Consider the following 26,350-nt stretch of genomic DNA (forward strand, 5'->3'; position numbering starts at 1 on the left):
GTCAAAATGCTTGTCACTTGATTTATATTTTGTACTTACATAGCAAATTAATTGACCTGAGAGAGTCAGGATTTTGTAAAGTGAATTGGTTAAGACCTGAATTAATGAAGACTGTAAATAAGTTTTTAAGCTCTCAGTTTTGGAGCCCAGATAGCCTTTTATTTCACGATTCTGCTGGCTATGTTTAACATAAATATACATTTGATGAACAACTGTTTTTACTTACACTTCTGTCTTAAAGTCTCATGTGAATATGCTAGGTTAAATCGTGTGACTGAATCCTAATTTAAAGCAGCATAGTTTAAAAACAATTTCTACATTCCAGTGTGCTAAACTGGGTAAAAAAGTGAAGGAGAGCATTTATACAGGAAAAAGCAATTATTAATTCGGTGTGTGAATTCAAAAGTCAGCAAAGTTGCTGCACAGCAGATGCTTTAAAAGTTGTGTTAAAAAAATCTCAGTATAATCAAAACAGGCTAACATAAAAAAAATGAATCATTATGTCCCTGTTCCTCTGATGGATTTGTAGCATGCAGTGGAATTTATAAAAGTTTTTCATTTATTTCAACCTCTTAAGTAAATTCTAAAACTCTAGGGAAATTCCACTTCATTTAGCACTTCAGCTGGAGCCCGGGCCCTGATTCTGTACAACCTTTTGCTGTAAATACAGGAATATGTATAGCTATGTGTAGGAGGCTGCAGAATTCAAGTGGAAATTTTCCCTTAATGAGGAAGACAGTAAGTAGTAAAGGTAATTTGAATGCAGATGTTTTCTTAGAAAATCAGGGAACCTCTTTAAGTGGGACATGGAAAAAAAATATATTATGCCCTCCAAAAGAGGGGTTTGAGAGTGCTGTTTGAAAAAGTTATTCATGCTTGTTTTTATTAAATGCATCAACTCTATCAAGAGTTCCAGTAGAGTTCCGTAGGGTTTTTACATGAATTAAACCATGATACGCACTTCTATGATAAGCAGTTACCTTATTAAAATGTAACGTAAGTACATGGCAATTTTTTCTTTTGAAATGTTAAGATTGAACTGGTTTTGAGAAACAGCAACATAAAATGACTAAGAAATTGACCAAATTCGGTTTTATATAATTTTAAGAACAGCTTATATTTAAAATTTGAAAAGATGGAAATACAAAGTCTATAAACTAAAAACCTTTAAAATACAAGAATAGAAATAATTTTAAATATTTTAATTATTCTGCCTCTACACATCTGACATTTTAAAAAACATTTGTAAAATTTTGGGCCCGTGTTGGCACACTTCCAGCTAGTAACATTGAGTAGTTTGTTCTCAGGCCTTTTCCAGTTATGCTTTTTATCTCCATGTCTTCTAATATTTGCTTTGAAAAAGAACTGCTAGGCACCCTGAAATATTTTGCCTTCTTTTTAGCCTTACGGAATGTTACAATTAAGAAGTCTGAGTAGACTTTTAGGAAGCTGGACAATTTAAACAAGTAAAATTTGTTTCAATCAAAGGGAGCTAAATATGCAAAATGACAGCTGATTACAGCAAGATTATTATTTTTTTTTAAGGCCTGAGTCTGGGTAACCATAAAAATGTGTCTAAATTACAAGAACTGGAATAGAGCAGATACACACCAAGACACAGAAGTTTGATGATGCACTTTTAGTGGTTTCTCCATTCAGTTTTGTAAATCAAAAACAGAGCCTGAAATCCTCTACTCGCATTTCCTTGACTTCAGCATTTAAGGCAAATCAGAGTCTGATTTTTCTTCCCGTGCAAGTGAAATTCCAATAAACGGAGATAGAGTCCTAACTGTGAATTTCTCAGCAGTCTTCATTTTCATAACAGTTTCAGACTGTTGTCAAGTTTCTGGAAATAATCCAGGAAAAGGGATAGAGGGAGTCTTAAATTATACTGCTGTGAGGAACAAATGTTTCCATTTATTTCACCAAAACAAAAACTTTGGGTTTCTCATATAGGTTAAAAAAAGGAAGTAGATTCTGTTATTTAAAGATTGTTTAGCATTTTTGTCAGCTAGTGTAAGGAGCAATGAATTTGAACTTTCTAAGCAGATTTACTCCCACGCTCTAATGGACGAATACACTTCTGCAGTATTTGGGATTCAAATACTGTTTCTATTTTCATTGAACTATTTTTAAATGATTGATCTATCTTTCTACCCAAATAATTACACTTACAATAAATAATATTTGTCACCTTATATGACCTACTGTATATTTATCAAAGCTTCCTCTCTTGTGATACATGAATCGTTTTTAAAAGCAGTCTCAGCTGAACAGCAGGTGTGCCAAGCGTGGTCAGAAAAGTTAGGTATTATTTATTAGACCTGGCCCAAGCCCTGGGAAGCACAAGGTGGCTGAATCTTAGATAGCTCCTTCCCCTTCAGACATCGCCCCGTGGTTACTGAAACTGCCATACACCTCCCGCTCTGAACCACCACGGCTTTTTTCAAAGGCGAGTTTGAAAAAAGTGTTGTGGATTCCTCGTTGAGGGAAGGCACTTTGAGGTGAGCAAAATTTATTAAGAAAACGGCAGTTAAAGGGCATTAGGTGATGGCTGAGGTTGAAAAGGGAGGTGAAAGCAGGGCCTTTACCATTAATTCACACACCCCTTATTTTAGTACTTCTGTAACGCTCCCTAAGCTTCCCTCTGAACTGGGAGCATTCCACTGAGTCATTGCACATACAGTGCCCTAAAGCTCACGTGGAGGAGGAAGGCCCTCAGTGTCCTTTCAGTGCCCCTGAACTGAGAAATCCATATTCTTAGTTCTGGCTTTGCAAGGTCGACCCTCCCCGCAGCCCAGCGTCACCAGCGGGGTGCCGCGGTGCGCTGACGCCTTGTGCAAACGAGCAGCCACATCCCCAAGTGCTCTGCCATCGCTGGCTTTTCTCAGCATCGCTATTTTCAGACACCATTTGGAGTTTAACTTGCTCAGATTGCAGGTACAGATCACCTAAAGTAGTGGTTTTCCGAATCAAAATAGGAGCTTTTGCTTCTGGAAAATGCAAATTTATCTGAAATGTTTTATGCGTTTGAGACCAAGTGGTGTACTGCAAAATGTTAGTGATACGTAAACCAGCTGTGCGTAACAAACCAGCAATGATGTCACAGGTTATAGCTGTCCTGGAACGTGTAGACTAAGATCACAGTGTATGTCATTCATTTGGGTTGAATTTTGTTTAAACTGCAAGGAGAGGAATATTAAGCCTCTGCCTTTAATAAGCGTTGTCAGATGACCAGCCATCCAAGTACAGAGCCTTCAAAATATATCAGGTGTGGGGATTAATGCGGTTCATAACATCCATTGGAAGGTGAATGATTCACAAGGAGTGAATATTCCTCTCATTAAACCTAATGGGGTCACGTCAATGGAAGCTAATATATTGTGGATTAATATGTTTTACTAACATATCTAAGAAAAGTCCATGTGGCAGTTGGTAGAATGCTGTAGTGTATCTGCAGAACCATAGCAACATGCAAGTTTTAACTTTTGTTTGATTCCTTCTTTAACTATTATTCCTTTCAAATAATTACTGATTTTTCAAGTGGTATTTGCATGTTATTTTGCAGCCCAGATTTAGTTCTGAAAAACAAATGGGTTTTCAAGAAGACAGTTTAGTGCAGGGAAATAGCTACATCTGTATCAGGGAAATCAGTTTGAAAATTAAATGTTTTGATATTGTTAGGCAGCACTGTAAGTTTTACAAGAAATTACTAAAAATGTAACCCGTGATTTCCATTTCTCTGTGGTTTCTCATGTTCTGCTCTCCTCTGTGCAAAGTGTCATTGCCACAGCACCTTAGAGCGCTGATTACTTATGGTAATTGTCCTTGTAATTTGCCTGGAAGATTCACTCTTGCTTCTGAAAGTACTGAAATACTGAGTAGATTTTAGTCAAACTAAGTTTTTCCAAAGTTTCAGATGATCGGTCCCATGCAGATATATGGAAATGTTGTAGGGATCTTATTACTGGATCAATCAGGATTTTATGCCGAACAGTGAATATTCTGAACTTCCTTATTGATTTAATCACAGCTTTTGCAACTAGCAACTCCCGTTGTGTGCGTTTGTGTATACACACTGATTAATTTAGCATTAACTGAATTTAAAAATTACAGGATTAGAGAGTATAGTTACAGTGGTCGCGTCATTTACTGCAGTCTTTTTGAATGCGAGTGTGCAATCAGTTGGAAGTCTGACCTCCAGGTAGATAATCCCAGCTCAGACAGGCTGCCGCGCGTTCCTCCTCTGCAACAAAGTGATCGGGTATCACTGAGACATCTCACCTCCTTAATGAAGTGATTTTGTTGCCTTTTATCTGTGTGAAAGACAAAATGTACCAGGATTTTTGCTTAATGATGGTGTTGGTTTTTTCAGTGTTTAAAAAAAATCCAGCAACATAGGAGACTCAAACAGAATTCTTAGTCTACGTGTTTAAATTATAAAGCTCTATAGGTCTCTAACATTTAGCTCGGTATTTAAAATCTCATGACATAAAAACATGATGTTACATCAGTTCACTAATGAAAGCAAATTCATAAAGATGATGCAATTAGCGCTATACCATGTTTGGGATTTGAAATACTTTTATTGCAGCTTTTTTTAATTAAAAAATCTGATTTCTTTCAAATATATACCAGAGGGTTTCTAAATCCAGTTTGCAAGGGCTTTACTTGTTTTCCAGGATATTCCCAGTGCGTCCGTGAGCGTATTCCTGATCTTGCTCTCCGACAGAATATGCAGATGGGAAGGCTGTGTGACATACTGGGTATGTTGTGAGCTCTTGGCTGCCTATTTTCTGATTGCTATTTGCCCATACTCGTGAGTAACAGAGAATGACCAATGAGGAATTCCTTTTCCTATTAATGTTAACTGTAGAGTAAATATAAACTCAGAAGTAATTTATCCGCTATGGCATTTGCTCCTGTCCACATTATTCCTAAGAAGAACATGCTGATTCTTTCCGACTCCGTGATAAGGTAAAGCAGCCTCATCCTGTGGCATGCTGAGCACCACAAACGATCAAAAGTGTTTAGTGTTCTACAAAATTAGGTAGCTAATTCTGCTAGTGTTCATTCAGGCTCACACGGAGAGAAAGATGCTTTAGAAAAGAGCAAGACCTTATTTAAACCTTTTTTTTTTTTTTTTTTTTAATTGGCAAACAAGGCAAAAGGCATACGTTAAAAAGTTTTTCCTAGAATTACAGTCCTCTTTTAAGCAAAGCAGTGAAGAATATTATTTGTCAATGACCAGCTTCATTGGCTCCCTGGAATGACATGCTTTACATGATTCATGTATATTTCAGTATCATTATTATTTCATAAATGCCATTTAGTAAGTTTGTAACAAAAATACATTAGATCCAGAAATTTACAGTTGCCTAAAATAATAATGTAATTGCCTTTATATATTATCTCGGCACTAATATTGTTTTTCCACAGTAGAGTTTTGTTTTTTCACTTTTTTAACAGAGATTTTTTATGTGTGTCTCTAAAATGATAGTGAGAAACCTAAAGGGACAAAGTCAACACGTTACACAGGCATTCTTCAGCATTTTAAAATCTGTGAACACGGAAATTGGTTCTACCGTAAAATGTAAAGTAGACCATGAGTAAGATACAAACCAGTTAAATATTGCCTAAATTATTAATTGGATCAGAAGCTTTATCTGTGCCTGGCAAAGGGCTTTGATATTTACCATATTGGTTTTCTTTTTTTTTTTTTTTAGAATGCCAGAGGATTTCCTTGCTTGTTATGACCTGCCATTAGCTACTCAGTCTCTGGAGCCTCCCTGTGTCCAAAGCAGACTTGCGTATCTCTTTATAGGGCAGTGCTCAGAGTAGTTAAATGTGTTGCAGCGTTTTATTCAACAAATTCACTTGAGCTTGTCACTTTTTGACAGCGCAGTCCATTCAGCGTTACAGCCAACATCGGCCAGTCTTTTGGTACCTTAGCTGGTAAATTTTCAGGGTCATTTTGCAAGTCCGAGTAAATGCACAGAAGCAATAGAGTATTAACTAATACAGTTCTAATGAACTGTTCTTTTAATTATTTAAAAAAACCTATATGGTAATGAACTGTGTTATATAAAGGCTCTGTTGGGGCTTCAGATACAGGGCTGGTTGTCAGATGCTGTACTACTAAAATGCTTCGGGTTTGATTCTGGCCTTCCATTTGTAATGTGGGTTGTTTGCCTGTAGCAGTAGGGGAAAACAAAGGGAATGAGCGGGATATCTTATTCCTTTATAACGTTAGGCTCCGGGTGTCCTTCGTTCAATACTTGCTTTGCTTCCGATTCATTCATATGTAATAGCAGTTGTCCCTGACGTTTTCCAAGCTCTTGTTCCTGTGCCCAGTAAAGACAATGAAAAGAATTCCTACTGATTTCAGCAGGAGTTGGATCAAAATCTAGAGGTGCTTTTTGGCAGTGTATTCTAATGATGTTGCAAGGCCTGTTAATTCATTAACTCATCTATTAACATTAATATTTTACAAGAGCAGAGTAGTTAAAATCGTCCAAAAAGGCATACATTAAAGACTTTCACTTTCTCACCTCTAAGTGTTTGTGTATATGCAAAGTCTTTCAGCCCAAGTTGTTTTACATGCAGAAAAACAGATTTTCACCCTGTGGTATTTAACTAGCTAATCTGCACAATCACATGCTCAGCAATAGTTATTAATGGTATCCTACCGTGAGCTTTTATGTGGACAGGACAAGAATAGGGACAGGCCATGCAAAATCCAGGCAGCATATGAAACCGCTATTTCATCCGCTTTCTAAACTTAATAGCTCAGTTTTATAATTTACTGAAGTTAATGGATATATTTTTAAAGCAGTGCACAATTCCCATTGATGTTAATGTGAGTCGTGCATATAAATCCCCCCGCAACACTTTCAAAATTCTGCCCCCGATATGTTTTGCAGATTGAATTCCGAAAACTAGTTATTTCTTTGGGTTGCTGACCTGTCTTCAGAGAAATGCTGAAGCACAGAAAAAGCAGTTAAACCACTAAGATTTGGGAATTAAAAAAATCTCATTTTTATTTCCAGTGCTCTTTTAGGGAAGCTGTTTGTTAGCAAATGATCAGGAATTATCAGACTGCTGTTCTGAATGGAGTCTACCTTTCTTTCAGTAATGAACGTTGTGCCCCTTTGTTTTAGATGCCAACGTGGACGTCATCTACATCTGCCCCCTTCATCTGAGTGAGGAGTTACTGCAGTATTACAATAAACTCCTGGGTCTGCAGGCAGCTGTTAGATCTGGGAACCCTGAGGACATGGGTGACCTGCAGGACAGGTTCAAAATTCTCACCCCTGAAGCTATAAACAGCTTCCCTGTGAGTTTGTCTTCTAATTACTACAGCTTGAGGGATGCAGTAAAATTAAATTGGAAATTTTATAACTTGTAACGCTCTGGTACACATCAGTGAAATATTATTGCAAGTTTAAGGGCTTTACTGATTAGACTACTAGTTAGAGCATTGGAAATAAATATCCTGGTTTAGCTTTATAGACTTAGTTGAGGTACTCCTATATTGGCTATTTGTAGACCACTGTCCCTTCTTACTATATGCTTGGGACCGGGAACTTGATAGATTTATATCTCTAAGCAAATGGTAGCAATAAACCATTCTTATTACTCAAACTTTATCTCTGGGAAACCCAGCATTTAATCATTCACGTTTTTGTAGTGTTTCTTTCAATTAAATCCAATGCAGAACTTTTTAAAGAACAGAACTTAAAACAACTTAGGTCAGGTAATACAGAAATATTCCTTCCAAACCTGTCAAGTCAGTTTCAAATCCATGTGTTAAAACATGGTCTAAAAAGAGACCTTAATGAGCGTACACTACATACAGTGTTTCTGAAAATACTGCAGAGCAGCCAAGACTCTTTACGGTGGAGAATAATTTTATATTGTAAATACTAAGTCCACGGCGTCTTAGCTGAGATTTGATTTTTATGAAGCTTTGTGGTACGTTTATATCTCTGGGGTCTATGCGTGAAGCCCTGCTCCTGTTTTTGATATATATTAATAACGCTCTTCTAGTTATTTTGTTGAACAAGTATTTGTTATACCATATATTGATTGAAACCGATGGCTTCAGAAGGTAAAGAAGCTTTTTATATTTCATAAATGTGTTGGTTTTCAAATGTAGTTCTATAGTAGTGTACCGTTCAGCAAAACACTCGTGTATATTTATGAATCCTTTTCTGTTGAAATAGTCTGAAAATACCTATGTGAGAAAAGTGCTTGGCTCTTTTGCTGTAGAGGGAGGGACCCCTGAGCCAGAGCTGTCTGATAGTTTTGCCATAGTTAAAATGAATTCTGTAGAAATTAATGTGTTCTGTTTTCTCGGAAGTTGGAGAAAAGCATCAAGATGATGTTTGTGTTTTTAGGAGCTGGCTTTTCTTTAGTATTGTCTTGTTCTCCGAGTACTGGAAACCTACAGGAATCACAGCTGCCTGTGCTGGGCCTTCACCTTGTAAAGTAAAATTATTGGGATAGTAAATCCTTCATAAATACCAGTAATATATTTTTTTTTCTTTTTAAATTGCACTTTGACAATTGTAGCTTTTTTTTTTTTCTCTGGATACTGGGTTGTTTTTCCAGTACTAACTACTAAACATGGTAAAGCAGGTTGTTTTCAGGCATGCATCTCTTGTGTATAGCCTTCACTCTTCCCATTTCTGTTGAAATATTCCTTTTCCAGGTTAACAGCAAACAGCTTTGTGAAAATTTATTATGCAGCTATGATTTACTGGGAGAAGTTACATGCTCTGACATAGGGAGGTAACCTTAGTTACAAGGGCTACGTGGTTCTTTCATGACTACGGATTGCACTGCTCCCCCGGTTGTGGAGTGCCGAGAAGTGTATTAGTGCCAAGTGCCATCAGAAAGAACGGGCAATCTCAGGTTTTACGTGACACCAGGCTGAGGTAAACCCTCGGTTGCTCAGTGTGGTGCACATCTTTATATGCAAAATCCCCAAGCTACCTTGTTTTCATTAAGCCTGTGTTCTTTCCCATCTGCTAACTATTGTGTCCAAGAAATCTACCTTTTTTGTGAAGAAGAATCTGTACTCATAACTGATCCTAGTCCTCCATTGGCTTCAGTGACGGTGGATTTAGCAGTTGTTTTGCCTCTGTAAGTGTTAGAGCTTTATAGGTTCTTTTTAAGCATCTCTCTTCTAGGTTATTTAATGAAAATTTTTTGTTGTACCTAATGTATCTAAATTTATTCCTAATATATGAAAGTGGCTTGAAGGCCACCCTAGCAGGCCCCTTTGAGCAATTCTAGAAGCACAAATCAGCCTTGCCTGGTGTCCTAGCTATTTTGATGGAACTGGATGGAAAGAAAATCTGTGGAAAAGACACCCAGATAGATGCAGGTACCCCTGTGCTTCCTGGCGTCTGCAGGGGGGAGGCAGAGGGAGACTGTGAGAAAGGGGTGTCCATATACCATTGTCCTTAAGCATTTGCTAGCTGTTAGAATGACCTCTTGTGACTCGGTGCCTCCAGGTGCAGTGTGAAGCACTTCTAACAAAGGGTTACACTACCCTCATCCACCGCTAGCAGTTCATCAAAACAGTGTAGTGGTAGCTTTGCTCATCGTTTTGGAGCTGATGCCAAGGTCAGCTTCTCTGATCTTGAAAAGTTTGGGGTTTTTTTTAAATAAAATCAACAGGCTTGAGAACCAAGAACTAGCCTTTTGGTTAACCTCCTAACCACTGTTCTGTGCAGTTGTGCAGAATTCTGCGGGTTCCTCAGCTCTCCTGCCTTTACCTGCTTTCACTCGCACTACTATATATTATGGCAGCTATACCACTCTCAAAGCAGGAATGAACTAGATTTTACAGCCTGTTTCCTGCACTCTTTAATTAACTGTAAAATCCATTATTGAGAGACACAAAGCAAATCTCGTCCCTACATCACCACTCGTGGCCCCAGGGAGCAAGTGACCGGGGCTGGAAATTGATCCTGTTCTCTACACGGCAGAACTCTGCCATGAGACCAACAGAACGGGCCATCTCCCTGCTTTTATACCAGTGCTCAAGAGAAAGGAAACAAATTAATCAGAACATTAAGAGTCTCTGTTTTAAAACTGATGGAAGGAAAAAGACTCCAGCAAACTTTTTTGTGGTTCTCTTTGCTGTTATAATTCCATGACTCCCTTTTTTCTACTAGAACTTTGAAGAGTATCTCATTTCTCTGACTTATGTCCTCACTGCCCTTGCAGTACGTCTGGCGCTTTGCAGAGATGCTTGGGTGCTTTTAGGTGCTGCGTGTTTGGTATGAGAAAGCACTGAGGAATTGACAAAAGGGCATTCCTGTTGTCCACTTCCAGGGGCTCCCCCATCTCCTTACCCACCATCATCCCCACACAAGTATTGGAATCAGGATTTATACTTCAGTCCCTGTGAAGGAGCATCCAGGACTTTGAAGGAAAATGTTCTGGGTTCTCTGGTCCTGGAAATCCCTAGCAAGTCCAGTATTTATGCTATCTTGGAAAGGAATACTTTGCTGACTAGGGCCTAAATTAAATGAAATCTCTATGTGAAGATTTTCTTCTTGTTATGATTATGATTTGTTTACAGCAGTCTATTGCAGTGGATTCTTTTGTACTATTTCTGCATGATGGCCGTCCCTATCGTTCTCAACCTCAGTGTACCTCTGTCTGTACCTTTGGAAAGATAATTGGGTTATCTGTAGGCCATGCATAGGATATGTTCTAGAAAATATTTCTGAGGTTTCACCTGCTATGACTACTACGCTTAATTTAAATTTAGAGGTTATAGCATCTGTCATGAATGCTTTGTTCAGCGATAGATCTTTTTTAGAAGAAATGAAAAATTCCTTCAAAAAAGTTGAAGACCTTGTACTTTAAACAACAAAAATACTGCCCTCTCCTTGAGTATTCTGCAGTTGCGTTTACCGTAGCTATCAGAACTACTGTGTAATGGAAATGTATATCCCCAGTAATTTAATGTGATCAGTGAAAGCTTTTGTAAATCAAAGTGTTTTATTCTCAGAGAATCACTTAAAATACTGCTGAACTGTATGGTGAAATACATTCCCTGCTATAGGGGTTTTTCTTCATTTTTGTATTGATTTTTAGGAGCTTTAGAGTTAAACCATGCCAGAAGTGTTGCTGAGATGAATCACTATTATCCAAAGGCCACCAGCCTCTCTGCCGACTGACAGAAGGATAATTCCGCATGGATCAAATAAATACAGATGTGTAGTAATTAGTTCTATTCCCAGTGAGCCCATTTCCAACACACTAAAGATGTGCACGATTATGGAGCCTCACCCCAACAGCTTTTATCAATTTAAACTGCTAAGCTACAGGATAGGTCATAACCCAGCCTGCTATTAATAATGTATTTATTGTGTGCAACATTATAAATTAGGTTCATGGAATAGAAAAGAACACCTTTTAACAAGAATAATGTTGTCTTTATACAGAAGCATCACATGTGCCTAGCCACTCAGCTGAAGTACAGTCCCAAGACAATCAAAAGAATAAAAATTCTTATCCAGAATAGAGATGCCTACATTGTTGGAGGGGTTCCCCACAAAGATGATTTAGCAGTGGCTGCCATGCTAAATGTGCCTATATTAGGCTCGGTGCCAGAAGTGGCTCATCTCTATAGTAGCAAGTCTGGAAGTAAACGAATTTTTGCCAGTGCTTGTGTGGCAACCCCTCCTGGAGCATCTGACATCTACAACGATGACCAGGTAAGCAGGATGTGGTCTGGGATGTGTCAACATGCAGATGCCGCTTTGCACTTGGTAGGAGGCAAACTTTGTACAGTCACAGTGACTGTATTGATTAGACCTGAACTGGGTTTGATTAAATCATGCGTGAGGTTGTGTTCTTTTTGGCTCTATCTGACCAATTAAATGCAATTTGTGTCCTAGTCAGGAAGGAATACAATTGCTCTGGTATTCTCCATATTCTTTCTTGAGAATATATGAGGGCGTTTGGTCCCGTTATTTCAGAGAGAGTTTGTGTTGCTGCTCCATGGCTGAAGTCATGGCCTCAATGAGACTAACAGGAGTTTTACCAGCGACTGAAAATAAAACAGGGCTTTCTGGGAAACTAAGTGTTTGATGAAGGAAAAACTTCTTCCACTTAGGAAGTCAGCCTATTCTAATTGAGGTTCACTGAGCATATGCGCAACTGGAGTTTTACCGTGTATCTGGCTTATCATTGCTAAATTCACCTATCTTGTTAGCATGACCAGTAAGAAAAGAACAAAATATTACTCAACTAAAATTACAAGGCAGAAGAGTTTTCTGTACCGTGTTCAGTTTACATATGTTTATTTTGCATTCAGGGTCAGTGTTTCCTTCTATAAGCTGATTTTGCAATTTGCAATGAGATGTCTAAGTATGACCCGTACTGATTTTTTAAAAATTAATTTTATGGTGGTGCTACATCTCATACAGGAAAACAATCAGTGCCATGGTTTGGAGGTATTCCTACTTAGAGAGGCTTTTCATGTTGCTTTGCTTTTTATTAATCACCTTTAATACTGAAAACAATCTAAGCTGCACAAATATACTGCATCTTCTATAGTAGATGAAATAAATATATGATCAGTCATCTGAAAAACAACTCTTTATTTATTGTTAAATAATTTATGTAAATCTAATACTTTTGACTCAAACTACAGTGTTACGGAGGTTCTACTTCTGCTGTTTGCTTGTATGAAATATTGACATTTTGGGTTAAATAATCAAAGCAAGGTGATGCTATGTTAAAGCACAATTCAATTTTCACTTAAAGATAGAACATAATTCTTTATGATTGGTACAGTCCTTACAATACTATTGATCCTTTTCGATACTGTAGGGGAATCATCAAGGAAAACACATTTATGCGATTCTCAAAAGCCACAGATAATAGCATCTGGAATGCACACGTGATTGTATTTCAGGTCAAGGTTAAAAAAAATAAAAAGTCCCCAAAATTGCTATGTAGAAATGTAGAAGTCTCTAGCCAATGCAACAAGATCTCGTAACACTTTTACCAGGTTCAAAGGCATCTGCAGTTTGTAAGAAGCTAATTGCATCCTACACCAGCTGGGCAAAGGCATTTGAAAGCCATTTAAATCTGTGTACATACACAAATAAATAATTAGCATTTTTATAAAGCCTGCCTGGTAACTCCTTCATACATTTATAACCATATAATGTACTCTCCAGTAGGAAAATTTCACAGATGTTTTGGCTGGTGTTAGAATCTGGCACAATTGTTTCCCCAATTTTGCAAATAGCGTAGTCCATCCCGTGTTGTTGCCTGTCACATACATTTATTAAGCAGTATTGATTATCCAAAAGCTAAGATCACAATCAGGAAAAGAAAAAAAGCCTGGACAGGCAAATTTCTCTCTGCAGAATACAGCTTCACCACCCACCAAAGGTGCTCGTTGCTGTTTGGCGGTCTGCACCAGTGGACTCAAGTACAGAATGAACAGACCATAGATTCTTCATCAAAAAGCATTCAACGTTGCTGTCGTTACATATCCAAGGTAGCTGTAACAACACGAGCATCTCTAAGAAAAAGAAACTGAATTTAGGAAGTAAATTTCAAGTCCAAATATCTGAGAGCTAGAAGTCTGAATTGAGGAACAATTTAATATTGTCATAGTGCAAAACATCTTTGTGTCGTTGCTCCGCAGATGATTGGTGTTCTCAGCCAGCTGATCGTGGACAATATGGAAGTGCGGCGTTGGTTGTTTAAAGTGAATGATGAATCTGGAGGAAATGGCACTGCCTATTGTGATATTATTTTGCATTTGAAATGCTTCCACTGGGTTCAAAAGGAACGTCAGAGATACAGCCCTGAGATATGGAGTCAGAAGCGGGCCCATGTAAGTAAGGGAGGAGCAGGGTGTCTTGTTTGTTGTTGTGGCTTCTTAATAGTCCACTTGGCTTCTTCCTCACAGTTAATCTTTTCCCTGAGCTTTCATTTTAAGGCTTTGGTAAGAGTTGCTATCACAGAGACCAGACTGGCTTGTACAAAGCAATAGGTAACAGTAATTCAAATAAAACAGTTAACTATTCCAAAATATAAATGAATGCCTGTCATCCAACTGTGGAATAAGCTGGGTGTTGTAACACTTCATACATAGGCAATAATGTGCAAATTTTACACAGTGCTTTTTATCCAAAGTGGGAACGGGAACATGTATAAGTGGAAGTAGATAGGCAGAAGACCCTTACGTCTACACAGAAACTTGAAATTACTGAACAAAAGTCTTGGACTAATATAGTTGAACAGTACTAATAAATTTGAAATCACGTACAAACTGATTACTTCTTAATTTGGTTTTCTAAGGATTTTTTTTCCTGTACATTTTTCCTCAGTAATAACTTTTAAACCTGCCATCCATTTTCAGCTGTGTAAGAGAGAACACTCGAAGTCTCAGAGATTCTTAGACTCCTGCATGTTTGATTCACAGTGGGTGTTTGGGTAAGGAGAGAGATCCCATAAATGAACTCATGTACTAGTAGATTCCTAAGAAGCCACAAGATTGAGAAAGGCTGGAAGAAGATATATTTTAACCGCAGGAAAATCCATAGGAAACTAGACTTCATTAGTTCTGGCATTCAGAGAACTATTTGTAGTTTAAATATTCATTGGTATTTAAATGTGTTAATTTCAATAAGCATTTGATATTTCTGTATATTGTGCCAAATTCATTCCTAATGTAATGGTTTTAAAGCCAGAAGGAATGTATCCAGGAAGAATTGTTTCATTTACATAAACTACTCATTATAGCTCTTTTGGTTTTTTTTAATTCAATCAAAACTGTTTTGAAATTTTTGTTTGATTGAATTATATTGTATATTAAAATTTCAAATTGTGCCGATTACAGTTCTGTTGCATTTGACAGCTACAAAATAATTCCACGTTACACAATAGAGCTTATCATATAAAGCTGAAGAGCTGATTTCTCTGATCTTTTAAAGATCCCTCGCTCTGCGCAAGTCAAGCGGTATAAAGTAGCGCACTGGAGAGCCACCTCAGCGGGAGCGTTACCTGGCCACTGACCGGCCGCTCAGGGACATAAAAGCTAACAATATATCCAGATCCTGCTGCCACCATCTGAGTCAGTGGGACAGGAGAGAGGATTCACCAAGTCTAGTTCTTTGCTGGTAGAAATTCCCTATAGAAGTGCTATTTCCGAGCTTTATTATTAGCGTTCCTGTTTCTGTGCCTTTTTCACTCTCTCGTGGCTAAGTGACTCTGCGTAAAGGACATAGTGATAACGGGCTTCCTTTGGTTTCCCTTTTATACTGCATTTGCGTTGAGCTTTGACGCAACCAGGAATCAACCCATTAGAAGCTCTTAAATATTTGTTGGAAGTTGGAAAATACATACGGAATAACGTATTTGAGCTAATTTCCTAAAGTCAGCAGGAAAGCTTCCATAAATCCAGACCGGTATTAAAATGGGCTTTGGCAAAGTGTGAAACTTGCTGCCGTTTTGAGCATCTTGTTTGAATATGTGTGTTCAAATTTTTCTGCCTTCTGAGTTTTGCTCTCTTTTGTAGAACAGGAGACCTTTTTTATATATAATGAATTGCAGTCTCCACTGAGTATTACCATTGAGAGCAGAGGATTAAAATCACCCTTTGTTAAGGAATACCATTGTAATGATACGCATTTAAACATCAAAGCATTAGTTTATGAGCACAGGCATGCTTTAATGTCCTATTACAGTATGTAGACCTGGTTCTTTTGATAATGAAGACATTGTGTCATCGGCATAGGCTGCCACATACAAAACGTATGCTGGCAGGTTATTAAAAAATTCAGCTTCTTGATGAAAGACTATCCTGCAGGCTAAGAGTACAGTGAAAAGACTCTCCATTCTGGTAGAATTATTAGAAATGAGAATATGACTGTAAGCACTAAATTATGTTAATACTTACAAATAGCATCATTTGCATAGCAGTTTAAGACACGATACCCAGATTTTCCTCATTGGTATGTGGTAGGCAACAGATTAAAAATAATGTAGTTTTTGAGTTTGAACTGTGTAAAAATCTATTCCGTCTAAAAATGAGACTGATTTTAGATTCCTCATTTCAAACACAACGTTGGGCAAACAAAAATGCAGGAAAGGATTATCGATGTATTTCACCTCGTTAACTTAATGCAGCATCTGAGTTATCTGAACAATTATTTTGCACTGCATAAAGGGTAGAATTCACAAACTATGCTGAATGTCTTTGTACGGCCTTCATCCTACTGTGCGCTGCTGAAGCCTGTCAGCACGTAAAGAATTTCATCCTGAGGCCCAGATTCTAGTGATGATTCAATATCAAGAGAACTGCTGCCTCCCCAAGTGCACATTTGGCAATGGTGGCATTTGTGGAGACGTTCTCCAGTGTGAAAAAGAACATCGGGCTCTGGCGCCACTTACGTGCAAAAACATCAGTAAGTACTGAGAGACACCTTAGGAGTTTAATTGTATCTTGCAATGTGAGTGACGCTTGGAGGGAGCAAATGAATTCACAGATTTTTAACCGTTTAACATATAAGGCATGTGAAATGCTCTTATGCCATTCTCTCATGATTTTCCAATCTGTTTTCTGTACCAGTTCAAGCTTCAGTTAGTCTGTGCATAGCAAAAAATGTGTTTCTGCTACTGCTGGAGTAAGTGAAAAAAACAGTACGACAATTGCATGAGGGCCTGTTTGGAATATCTAGAGAAAGGTATCCACAATACTTATTAATATATGGCATTCCAAAGGATGCTAAGAAGCTGGGTATCTCACTCCTGTTGAAAGTCAGCAGTTCAGTTGTTTGGAAAATCTCACCTGTACTTATACAGACCCTTGCTGGGACACTGTATAAATTCGTGGAAGAGAAAACTATTGACTGTTATCGCTGACGCCGTCTCTGGCCTAGAGGGGTTCTGACCTGCAAATTGGTGGAGGCTGGGAGAGTGTCTGGGGAACGGCCGCACTTGCTCTCTCTTCATCCTTTCCTGGGCATCCACCTGTCACCACTGTCAGAGACAAGATTCGGGGCTAAGCAGATCTTATACAGCCGTACTTTCACGACCTTGAAGACAGATGCTCACTCAGAATTCAAGCTAAAGATTGGTGGAAAAATGGTCTACAAAGTATATGTGCGGCCTTTTCTTTTTGAACTGATACCAGGTTGTCGAAGTCTGTGGTGCCTCCTGGTCTCTGACCGAACCTTGGGACTTGAACTGCCGCCTCAAACTCTCAGAAGACTTGCAGTCCTCTTCTCTTTGAGAGGAAAGATGATATCACTTTCCTGATAGCGTTGTCTTTTTTCTTCTTTTAGCAGGTCCGCTTTTACATAAAATAATAAAGGTATATGCAGAGATCCTGTCCTCTTGTATAACTATAGAGCTCTTAATAGTATCTAAATCACTAGATTAAATTACTGATCAAATTAATTTTAGAATTATCTTTTATTACACTGCGACTCTTAATTAACCACCAGGACCAGCAACATGATGTGAGTTTACCTAGCAGCAATCCTAAAGATAACGAAGCTCAGACTGAAGATGGAAAAAAAAAGGATAAGCGCGGGGATAAAGAAGACAAGAGCTGAAAACACAAGACTAGAACAAGACAGAAAAACAAGCAACAAAACTATTCTCTCAATAAGCCATTATAGTTGGCCATAGCCACACAACCATTTCAAAACTCTCCATTAAATATCTGTTGTAGGAGAAAAAAGCTATTTAATGCGCTTGGGCAGCCTACTGTTTTAAATGTTAGAGTGTTTGAATCTTCCTGCCTCCAGTTGTGCCACAGTATTTTGTCACGGTTTCTTTTCCTCATGGACTATATCTTGGTTAATTCCCTAAAACGTGTAAGAGGAAATCAAAATCTTCTCAGAAGGTGACAAATCCGGGAAATCCAACTTTCAGCCTGAGTTGCAGAAGGCAGTGTTCAGACACTGGTTGCTGGATTTTGCATTGAGTGCTATTGGAAAATTACAATTTCAGAGGCCAAGATAAAATGCTACAAAATGCTGGGTGTTCCTTTAAATCTTTTTGGTCAGTTTTCAAAAGTCCTGTAATAAGTAATTAGATAAACTTTGTGATTATCTGAAAATCGGGAAGAGCGGTGAGATTTTTAATGGTTGAGAGAATTGCATCGGTTATAGGAAACCCCAAGCTTACGTACCGCATCGTGTTTCTTTACTGAAGTAGGGAATTCGAAGTAAAGAGCATACGTTTATAAACAGGTCAAAATAAAACCAACTGTAATACTGTCAAAGACGTAATTTTAGAAACGTGGCACTATGAACACAGTGTAGCTTCCTGGCACTGCTTTTTTCCTTTCTGCTACCTGTTCTCGTTTTCACCACTCCGATCCCCTTTTGTGACGCCACCAGCTTTGTTCTAGGGCAACGCCACAGATATTACAGAAACCAGAATAAATTGCAGGTGGTTGAACTGGTCTTCATCTAACACCTAAAGTCTACCGAAGGGGTTCTTAAGCAAGTTGTCTTTGCTGCTGCCCCTATTGTACGCACGCAATTGCAGGTGTGGAAATTTTTTCAGCCTGAAGAGGGCCAGAAACTCTGACAGATACACAGAAGGTGCATTTACAGCATTTCGACAGGCTTTTAAAATTTCTTCTAACTGATAGGGTGTTTAATAGGAAAAGAGACAGAACCCAAAGAGTTAAGGAAGAACTTGGTTACTGATAAAGCCTTGCAGTTGTGGGTTGTTTCCTAGTATGGGAAGAGCTTTGTCAACATAGATGTTAAATACTTTAAATGTTCCCTCTATCTGCAAGCAGACTGCAGTGCTTTTATTCAGCTTATTAATATATCTGTGTAGCTGCCATAGTGATGTCTCAGGTGATTCTTTAATTCTGAGTAAAATAAAGCACGATAATTGTATCCCTTGGTTAAATTAAAGCCATGATATCCATTCCTAAGACTTGCAATAATCAGATATGCAAGCTGTTGGTTTGTATGTCCTATTGATTTAATATGCTTCTAATCAGTACATAAAGCTATAGGCCTGCAGTGTTAATTTTTCATATGCTTACAAAGTACCCTTTGATTTTCTGTCACGCGTTAATTACAGCGTTTTGCCATTAAATAGGAAGCTTTGTGTAAACTAATTACTAGGTAATCATTGTCTACCGCAAGCGTGCTGTTTGTACCTTTTATTTTATTCTAAAAATGCACAGATCTCGCAGTCTGGAACCACTATACCTTCCAGCCATTAGCTCTCACTAATTCATAGCATTATTGTGTTAAGATTGTAGGAGTTGTAATTGTTGTGGTATCAGTGCTGTTAATTACCGGAGTAAACAGTTGAAATGGTGCCAAGGTCTATTGTACAAGGCAGAGGAAAGGAGGTTTAAATGTTACTTCCACCATCTGGGGACTGGAGTAGAGGCAAATGCTAGAAAACAGCAGTGAGGCAATATCAGAACTTCAGCTCCAGGGTTTTAGGCCATATGGATCCAGAATATTTTGAATCAATTGAATTTAAGTGCCAGTTTGTAGCAATAACAGCGTGGAAGGAGAGGATAAAGCAAGAGCACTAAAGAAATCTGAAATCCGTTAATGTTATCGCATCCAATAAAATGCCTGCTTGGATTATTTTAAAAATGTTTATTTTGCTAAAATCCTAAAAGTAACACATAGGCAACTCTGGGAATAAAAGAAGTTTAACTGTGTGTTGTTTGTGAAACACGAGGCAGGTTTTGTCTGACGATTCCTTTAGCGTTACAGCTCGGCAATTTAGATCAAATTCCTGGGAAGTGGCTGTGGATTATCTGTATGATGCCTTTTTTCTTTTTGAAGTCGCATTTTTGGAATGCATTAGAATCCTTTCTTTAGAGACACAAGCCAGAAAGAAGGAACAAATGAACAAAAGTGGACAAAATTTGTAGAGACTGCAATAGAGAAAAATAAATTAATTAGGGAAATATTATTAATCTGAGGGCATCTGAATTGTTTGTACATTCGCAGAGATCTCATTAAAATACAGAAAAGATGCATTCAAATATTACTTATCTCCTATGGTTTGAGGATTAACATCCCAATGTCCTGAACTTACAAATGCTGCATTTGAAATAAACTATGATAATTTTTTTTTTTTAAAGAGAGATTTTTGGAGATTATGACAATCACGTTACATTTTCTTTGCTCTGAAGGTAGATGTGGGGAACCTTGAAAAATGAAGGCTGCAACCTAGCAAAAGACATGCTTTCCTGCGTAAAATAGCAACGCACGTCGAGTTGTGGGGGTTTTTATTATTAAAAAAGCAAGCTATTTAATAAAATTGTCCTAATATCAAATTAACATGCTGTGCATAAACATGCAGAATTATTTGACAAGCTCATAGAGCTTTCAGGATCCTCTTTCTGTCTGATTTTCGGTAGCACGGGCTGTAGTGATTTTGTATTTGATTTCCCCGCATATATTGTTTTCCGAGATGACATCTACGAAGAGGCATCTCGCAGCATATTGCTGCTGCCCGTTTAGGAGTGTTGGGAGGAAACAGAAAGGATCTCTCTTTCTAAACAGTCCTGCTTTATTTATTTTTTATTGCTCTGTTAGCAGATGTTGAAGTAGTTCAGGGCACAATGTAAACATGTGCTTTTCAATGGAGGTATGGTAAATAGCAACGTATACAATGAACCAAGCAATTGGGAGGGGTTTTCTGGATTAGGTCAGTGGGGTTTTTTCTTCCTTTTTTTGTGTGTGTGTATGTAGCTGAATTTAGAATTAAAAGAAGTGCTTGATCTTTATATATTGAAATCCTCAGCGTGCAGAGTGACAGCATGAGCCAGAAGAGAAAACCATGGCCCCATGTGGTGTGAAAAAAGGAACAGCAGTTTAAGTGCTGGAAAGTTGAAAGAGAACTAACCTTCTTGTTCTTGTAGTCAAGGAAAGTGGCTGTTTTGTGCTTTTGTATTGAAGCATAGCATATGTGCCTCAGTTTGACAAAAAGCCTCTTGAGTCGAAGCAACCCGAGTCCTGTGTGCTGATCCAAAGCGAAGGCCGCGATAATGAGGGACGGGCTCTCAGGAAGCAGTGAGTAGATAATACTACATAAGTGGAGAATTCTGTGCACTGTTTTCGCCATTCTACTTAATGCAAGTCGCAGCCACGGTGAATCGCTTGCCATACAGCTGAAATGGGCCATTAGCTATCAGGGAAAATTGTCTTTGCTACTTTCAGCAGATGGAGCAAATATTTTACAAAGCAATTTTACATACGAAAAACATTTGTGTTACTTGGTAATGATGGCTGTTTTACATGATGTTACCTTCTATCAGGACATGCTTTTCCAGCTCATGGAAAGCAAAATTGGCACTTTTTAATTTTAAAATTTGCAGTTAACAATTAAATGCCTGGGCTTTAAATCAGGCTGCAAACTTTAAGTAGATAAGGGTGTTCAGTGTATCACTTCCAAAAACATTGCCATTTTTATAAACCTCTCAGATTGTTTTGTTCGGTGTGGTAGATTGTGGTTCTGGCCAGCATGTACCTGTCTGAATTAGAAAAAATGTCAAATCGGTTTAATTTGCAAAATAGGAAATAATGAAAGTTATTTGGACAGCCAGACAGCAGTCACTGGACTCTGCCAATATTGCCCTGTTTGCTGGTGTCGCTGAGAACGTCAGAATAAGCTGGGCTGGACCGATTCGCATCAGATCAACTGGAATAAGTTATCATAGCTCCACTGATCGCAATATAAAGGATATACTGCATAAATGGTATGAATTGTCATGGTGCCATTGAAGTGGCATAAATTGCCATAGCTTCATTGACTTCAGCAGAGATGTGGCACTTTGTATTGCTGAGGATCTGTCGGCTGATTTTATTCTTCTCTGGCCCAGTCAGCTTTACTTACTTGGAGTTACTTTCTTCACTCTATTTGCTTGCAAGGTCTAAATAATTTCCTTTCAATCTGATTTTTAGCTAAAAAGCCCTGGGTCTTTCTCATGCATTCTGCTCTGCAAGCTCTTTCTGTCCGCAGGTCTTTCTTCCTCTTTCTAAGTCTATTTCTTCTTTCTTTTTATTTTACTTTCCTTTTCAACAGGCTTTTCTTTGCTGACTGATGTGTCTCGAGTAGATTTCCTACCAGTGCCTTCAACATATGCCACATTTGGTCCTTATTTTTTGTTGCAACTGCCATTCTAAGAAAGCCTTTCAAAATTCAGCTTGCAGAAGGGTGAGAAAGTATTTTATATTTACTGGTAAAAGGTATCAATTTTTTTTAATGCTTATTCATTGTTATAAAAAGGTGCAAAACAGATTTGGATAGATTTAAAGATTCCTACACGATGTAAACAGTACTTGGGCTGCCCCTTTTTTACTGGTACTAAGAAACATCAGCTGAAAGATTTGAACAAATGCTCCCTGTTTCCATTGAGCCTATGATTCTGAATTGGTTTGGGCCACATCAAGAGATAAAACATTGGTAAGCTCTGCTGGAGATACCGTCCAATTTAAATGAAATTAGCCTACCGAGCACTGATCCTTTTAAAAGGTTTAACTTCATGAGCGAATGTTGGAACCGGGCTTGAATTTGCCTACTAAAACTCCCTATAATCAGGATTATTGCCTTTTTAGAGCTTACAGTTGCAAAAAAACTTCAACTAGAATTCCAGGTGCTGATCCTTAAAAAGCGGTTGCCCGACTCCCTTCTGTGAACACCTTGATTATCTGGGCATTACTTCTTAAAAGCACTGTTATGTTGGGTTTGATCTCACGAGAACGTTTTTCAGATTTTCTTGAGTTAGTTATTTCTTTAAAAGCCCCTGTCTTCTTTCTGTAAAGCAACTGGTTTTGATGCACGTATCCTTCACAGTCAGCGAGTGCTGAGGGTGCTTTGAATCAGATTCCCAGAGTGGTGGGGGTGGGAAGGGCCCTCTGGAGATCACCCGGTCCCACCCCCTGCCAGAGCAGGGTCACCCACAGCAGGTGGCACAGGAACGCCTCCAGGCGGGGTTGGGATGTCTCCAGAGACGGAGACTCCCCCACCTCTCTGGGCAGCCTGTGCCAGGGCTCTGCCACCCTCACGGGAGAGTAGTTTTTCCTCATGTTCAGACAGAATTTCCTGTGTCACTGGGCACCACCGAGAAGAGCCTGGCCCCATCCTCCTGACACGCACCCTTTAGATATTGGTGGGCATTGATGAGATCCCCTCTCAGCCTGCTCTTCTCCAGGCTGAACACCCGCAGGGCTCTCAGCCTCTCCTCAGCACAGAGATGCTCCAGTCCCTCATCATCTTGGTAGCCCTGAACTGGAAGATGCTCCTGAGCCGGGCGCTGTGCAGCTGCGTTGCCCTAACAGATGCTCTGAGTTTGTCTTGTGTTCAAGTCCCCTTCAAATGCTATTTGACCTTATTTAAGCAAGAAACGCTGGGTCTGTTGAGGAAGTACCGCAACGCTCTTGCCTGTCCAGTGTCCATCATGTGGACAGAGAGTAGCAGCATATGACGTTGCTGTGTGTATAGATGAGGTGAAAGGAGACTGTGTCTTACCAGCAGCCTCCATTGGTGAGCCCGGTAAGCGTGCCCATCAATGCACTGCAAAGTTTGGAAGTTCTGCTTGATTTTGCACCCCCTTTAGGGAGCTTTCTTTCACAACCGCATGTAATCCTTGAAAACAGCTCTGTCTGAAAGGAGATACGGCTGTCCCCAGCACTGGTCCACGGAGCTGGCGCGGCTGCCCTCATGTCCCTCAGAATTGTTGCAATGGAAAATTGTGTCCCAGTTGACGTGTCCAAAGTTTAATTTTTGCTTATACAAGCTTGGTTACAGCACTTGCAAATGCTTCTACATGTCCAGCGGGGATTATCGGGTTTTTTCCCAGTAATTTAGCAAAAGCTTTCAGGCAGCCATTGCATACCTTCTCTATTGTTTGTTTGGTTTTATATTTCTGTTTAAATTACACAATACCCAAAGTCATTAGATCTCAGGGATGAGACCCAGCGTGACGGAGGTATCGCTGAGTGCACTGGCAGGTGCAAACTCATTTGTGGGTCCGCAGCTCCATGACATCCACCATGGCTCAGATCCTCTCTCCAAAGCTGCGTTTGTTTTCGCTGCGCAATGAACCACCTCATCTTGGGACTTCTTGGCTTAGCAATATTTCAACACAAATACAAACCAAGATAAGGCCAATGGATATTTATTTGCTCGCTGCTCTCTTGTTTTAGTCAGCTGAGCTATCAAAAACCTACATTCCTCCTTAAAGGTTTTAAGGGAATGAGCAGTTTAAGACCAGAATCTGGGTAAATTCTGAACTTGGATCTTGCAGTTTATGTGGTCCTTTGTTTGAACTGTCAGGTTAAAGACCGTGCTGCTTGGTGTATCGATACGCTAACTAAAACAATTTTTTAGCATCTTTTCTGAGATGTTTAAAGTCAGCCACGCATACTTTTCTCTTTAGTATATGAAAGGAGCCCACGTAGCCCAGATCAGCATCATTATCTAAGCACCGCGATATTTTTAAGGCATTTTTTTCTCAATTCCATGTGAGGTAGGGACAGCAATTGTCCCCCTCTCATGGCTGGACAGCTGAGACGCAGACAGAAAGTCGCTTTCCTGAAGTCTCAGGCAAACTGCCTTCAGCAACATATCTAGGTCTCCTGTACGCAAAGCCGATACCCTAAGCATTGGCCCATCCTCCTCATTCTGGTAGATAAGTCGCAGTAAGCTGATTTTGAATTTGTCTTTTTGATTACGTCACTTTATGCGCTTCATGACAAAGCCCATCTCTTCAAACTCACTGCTCTGGAAAAACACATTTTTATTTATTTTTTTTTCCCTATTCTTAGATGTTAGCCATCAGGTTTTATCATGTTCCTCCAGAGCTCAAGATAATATGATTGTGGCTTAGGACATTGCCGAGATCAGAGGATGGCTGGTCATCTTCTGAAGCAGGGGAGGCTGAAGAGAGAGCGCGTAAAACAGAAGCAAAGAGACCCAGGGGAAGCAGGCGAATGCTTATGAAGCAGCAAGAGAAGGAGCCTGAAGCAATAGAGTCAGGGTCCTTGCACTTTATATGCTTGTGTACTTCTGGGACATTTTTGAACAGTAAAAGCAGTCAGTTTCTGTATTTAATGGGGTTGTTTTGTGTGTGTGATAATATAGTAAAGAATTTGAAACTAGGAAAAAAGCTAGCTTATCTCCTATAGCATGGCTAATCAATTCTACCAAAGATAGAGGCACAAATACACTCGTGAATTTATGTTCCAGATTGGAGAGTGTTAAAGGGTATCTCCCGCTCTAGAAACGCTTTTGGTTGATTATTCCTCCTTTTGTTTTTTGATAACAAAATGGTGTTTGGATTGATGTAACGGCTTAAACATAGAGTCAGTAAAACTATTTCTGGCATATGTGACTCTTTCAATATGCACAGTTACAAAATATAAACAATGTAGAAGTTATTGACTGCTGGTATTGATCCCTAAGCAGTTACCAAGTGCTTAGCATTTTCAGTTGCCAGATCAAATTATTGATATAAATTATAATGAAATAGATGCCATGCCAAAGGCGGGGGGGGGATTGTCTTTCAGAGGAGGACAGTTTTCGATAGGAGGGAAGAGTAGCAAGTAGAAAAATTAAAAAAGGCTTCCTGACTGTGGGTAAACAGTAACCACATTTTTTTTTTTTTTTGCCTGTTGGAGGCCTGGTTTTTAATCACCCCACAAGCAGTTTTCATTTCTGTAGTAAAATTGCTTGTGGTTCTATTTAATTTGTTTCTGCAGGAGCCAGCTTTGGTGAAGATCTCCCAGGAGCTGCCGGGCCTTTTAGCACAGCACGTACAGCCAGTCAATGAGAAACGATTCCCTACATGGGAAAAATTCCTCCAAACATTTCTTAGTCAAGGTAAATAAGACTACAAAGTCACTGTTAAGTGTTATAAGGAGTAATTATACCATATTGTATGCCATATTCTTGTTAATCTTGGGCCCATTTAAATATTTCTCTCCCTTTATTTCTCCATTATGCTTCAAATGTTCATTTACAAATGAATTACAGGCAACTATTCTATCATTCATATGGCCCATCCAAGCACTTAACCTATATTAATCCTGGATTACCTTTTTCGTGTGATTCTGAATCAATAAGCACCAACTCCTTAATCCTGGGTTACTGTACTGGAGGCCGTCGCATTTCGCAAAGGGCTTTGAGGAATGCTGGCACGTGGGTTTCCACATGGGTAAATGGGAGAATATTTCGTCGTTGTTAGGTGTTGGTGAGCAAACAGCTGCAAGACTCGCTTTTCCCTCCTGTAGGACCAGGAAGGGAGCTGTATGAAACTCTGGATGCTACACACATACAATGCATAAACTGAAAC

The 26,350-nt window shown here is 39.0% G+C and overlaps 1 protein-coding gene across 3 annotated transcripts in view; it reads left to right on the plus strand.

The window, feature by feature from the left end:
* IQCH (IQ motif containing H) overlaps positions 1 to 26,350 on the plus strand; it is a 73,336-nt gene that overhangs the window by 22,450 nt on the left and 24,536 nt on the right. For all 3 annotated transcript variants that reach the window (XR_010072438.1, XM_063345715.1, XM_063345713.1), the window contains exons 11-15: positions 4,683 to 4,766; positions 7,161 to 7,336; positions 11,469 to 11,741; positions 13,691 to 13,882; positions 25,758 to 25,878. Coding sequence is in view for 2 of the 3 variants with exons in the window: in XM_063345715.1 (XP_063201785.1) it covers positions 4,683 to 4,766; positions 7,161 to 7,336; positions 11,469 to 11,741; positions 13,691 to 13,882; positions 25,758 to 25,878 (846 nt within the window). In the remaining variant the exon portion in view is untranslated. The remainder of the gene's footprint in view (positions 1 to 4,682; positions 4,767 to 7,160; positions 7,337 to 11,468; positions 11,742 to 13,690; positions 13,883 to 25,757; positions 25,879 to 26,350) is intronic.

This window comes from Chroicocephalus ridibundus, chromosome 9 (assembly GCF_963924245.1).
Source record: "Chroicocephalus ridibundus chromosome 9, bChrRid1.1, whole genome shotgun sequence".
NCBI lineage: Eukaryota > Metazoa > Chordata > Aves > Charadriiformes > Laridae > Chroicocephalus > Chroicocephalus ridibundus.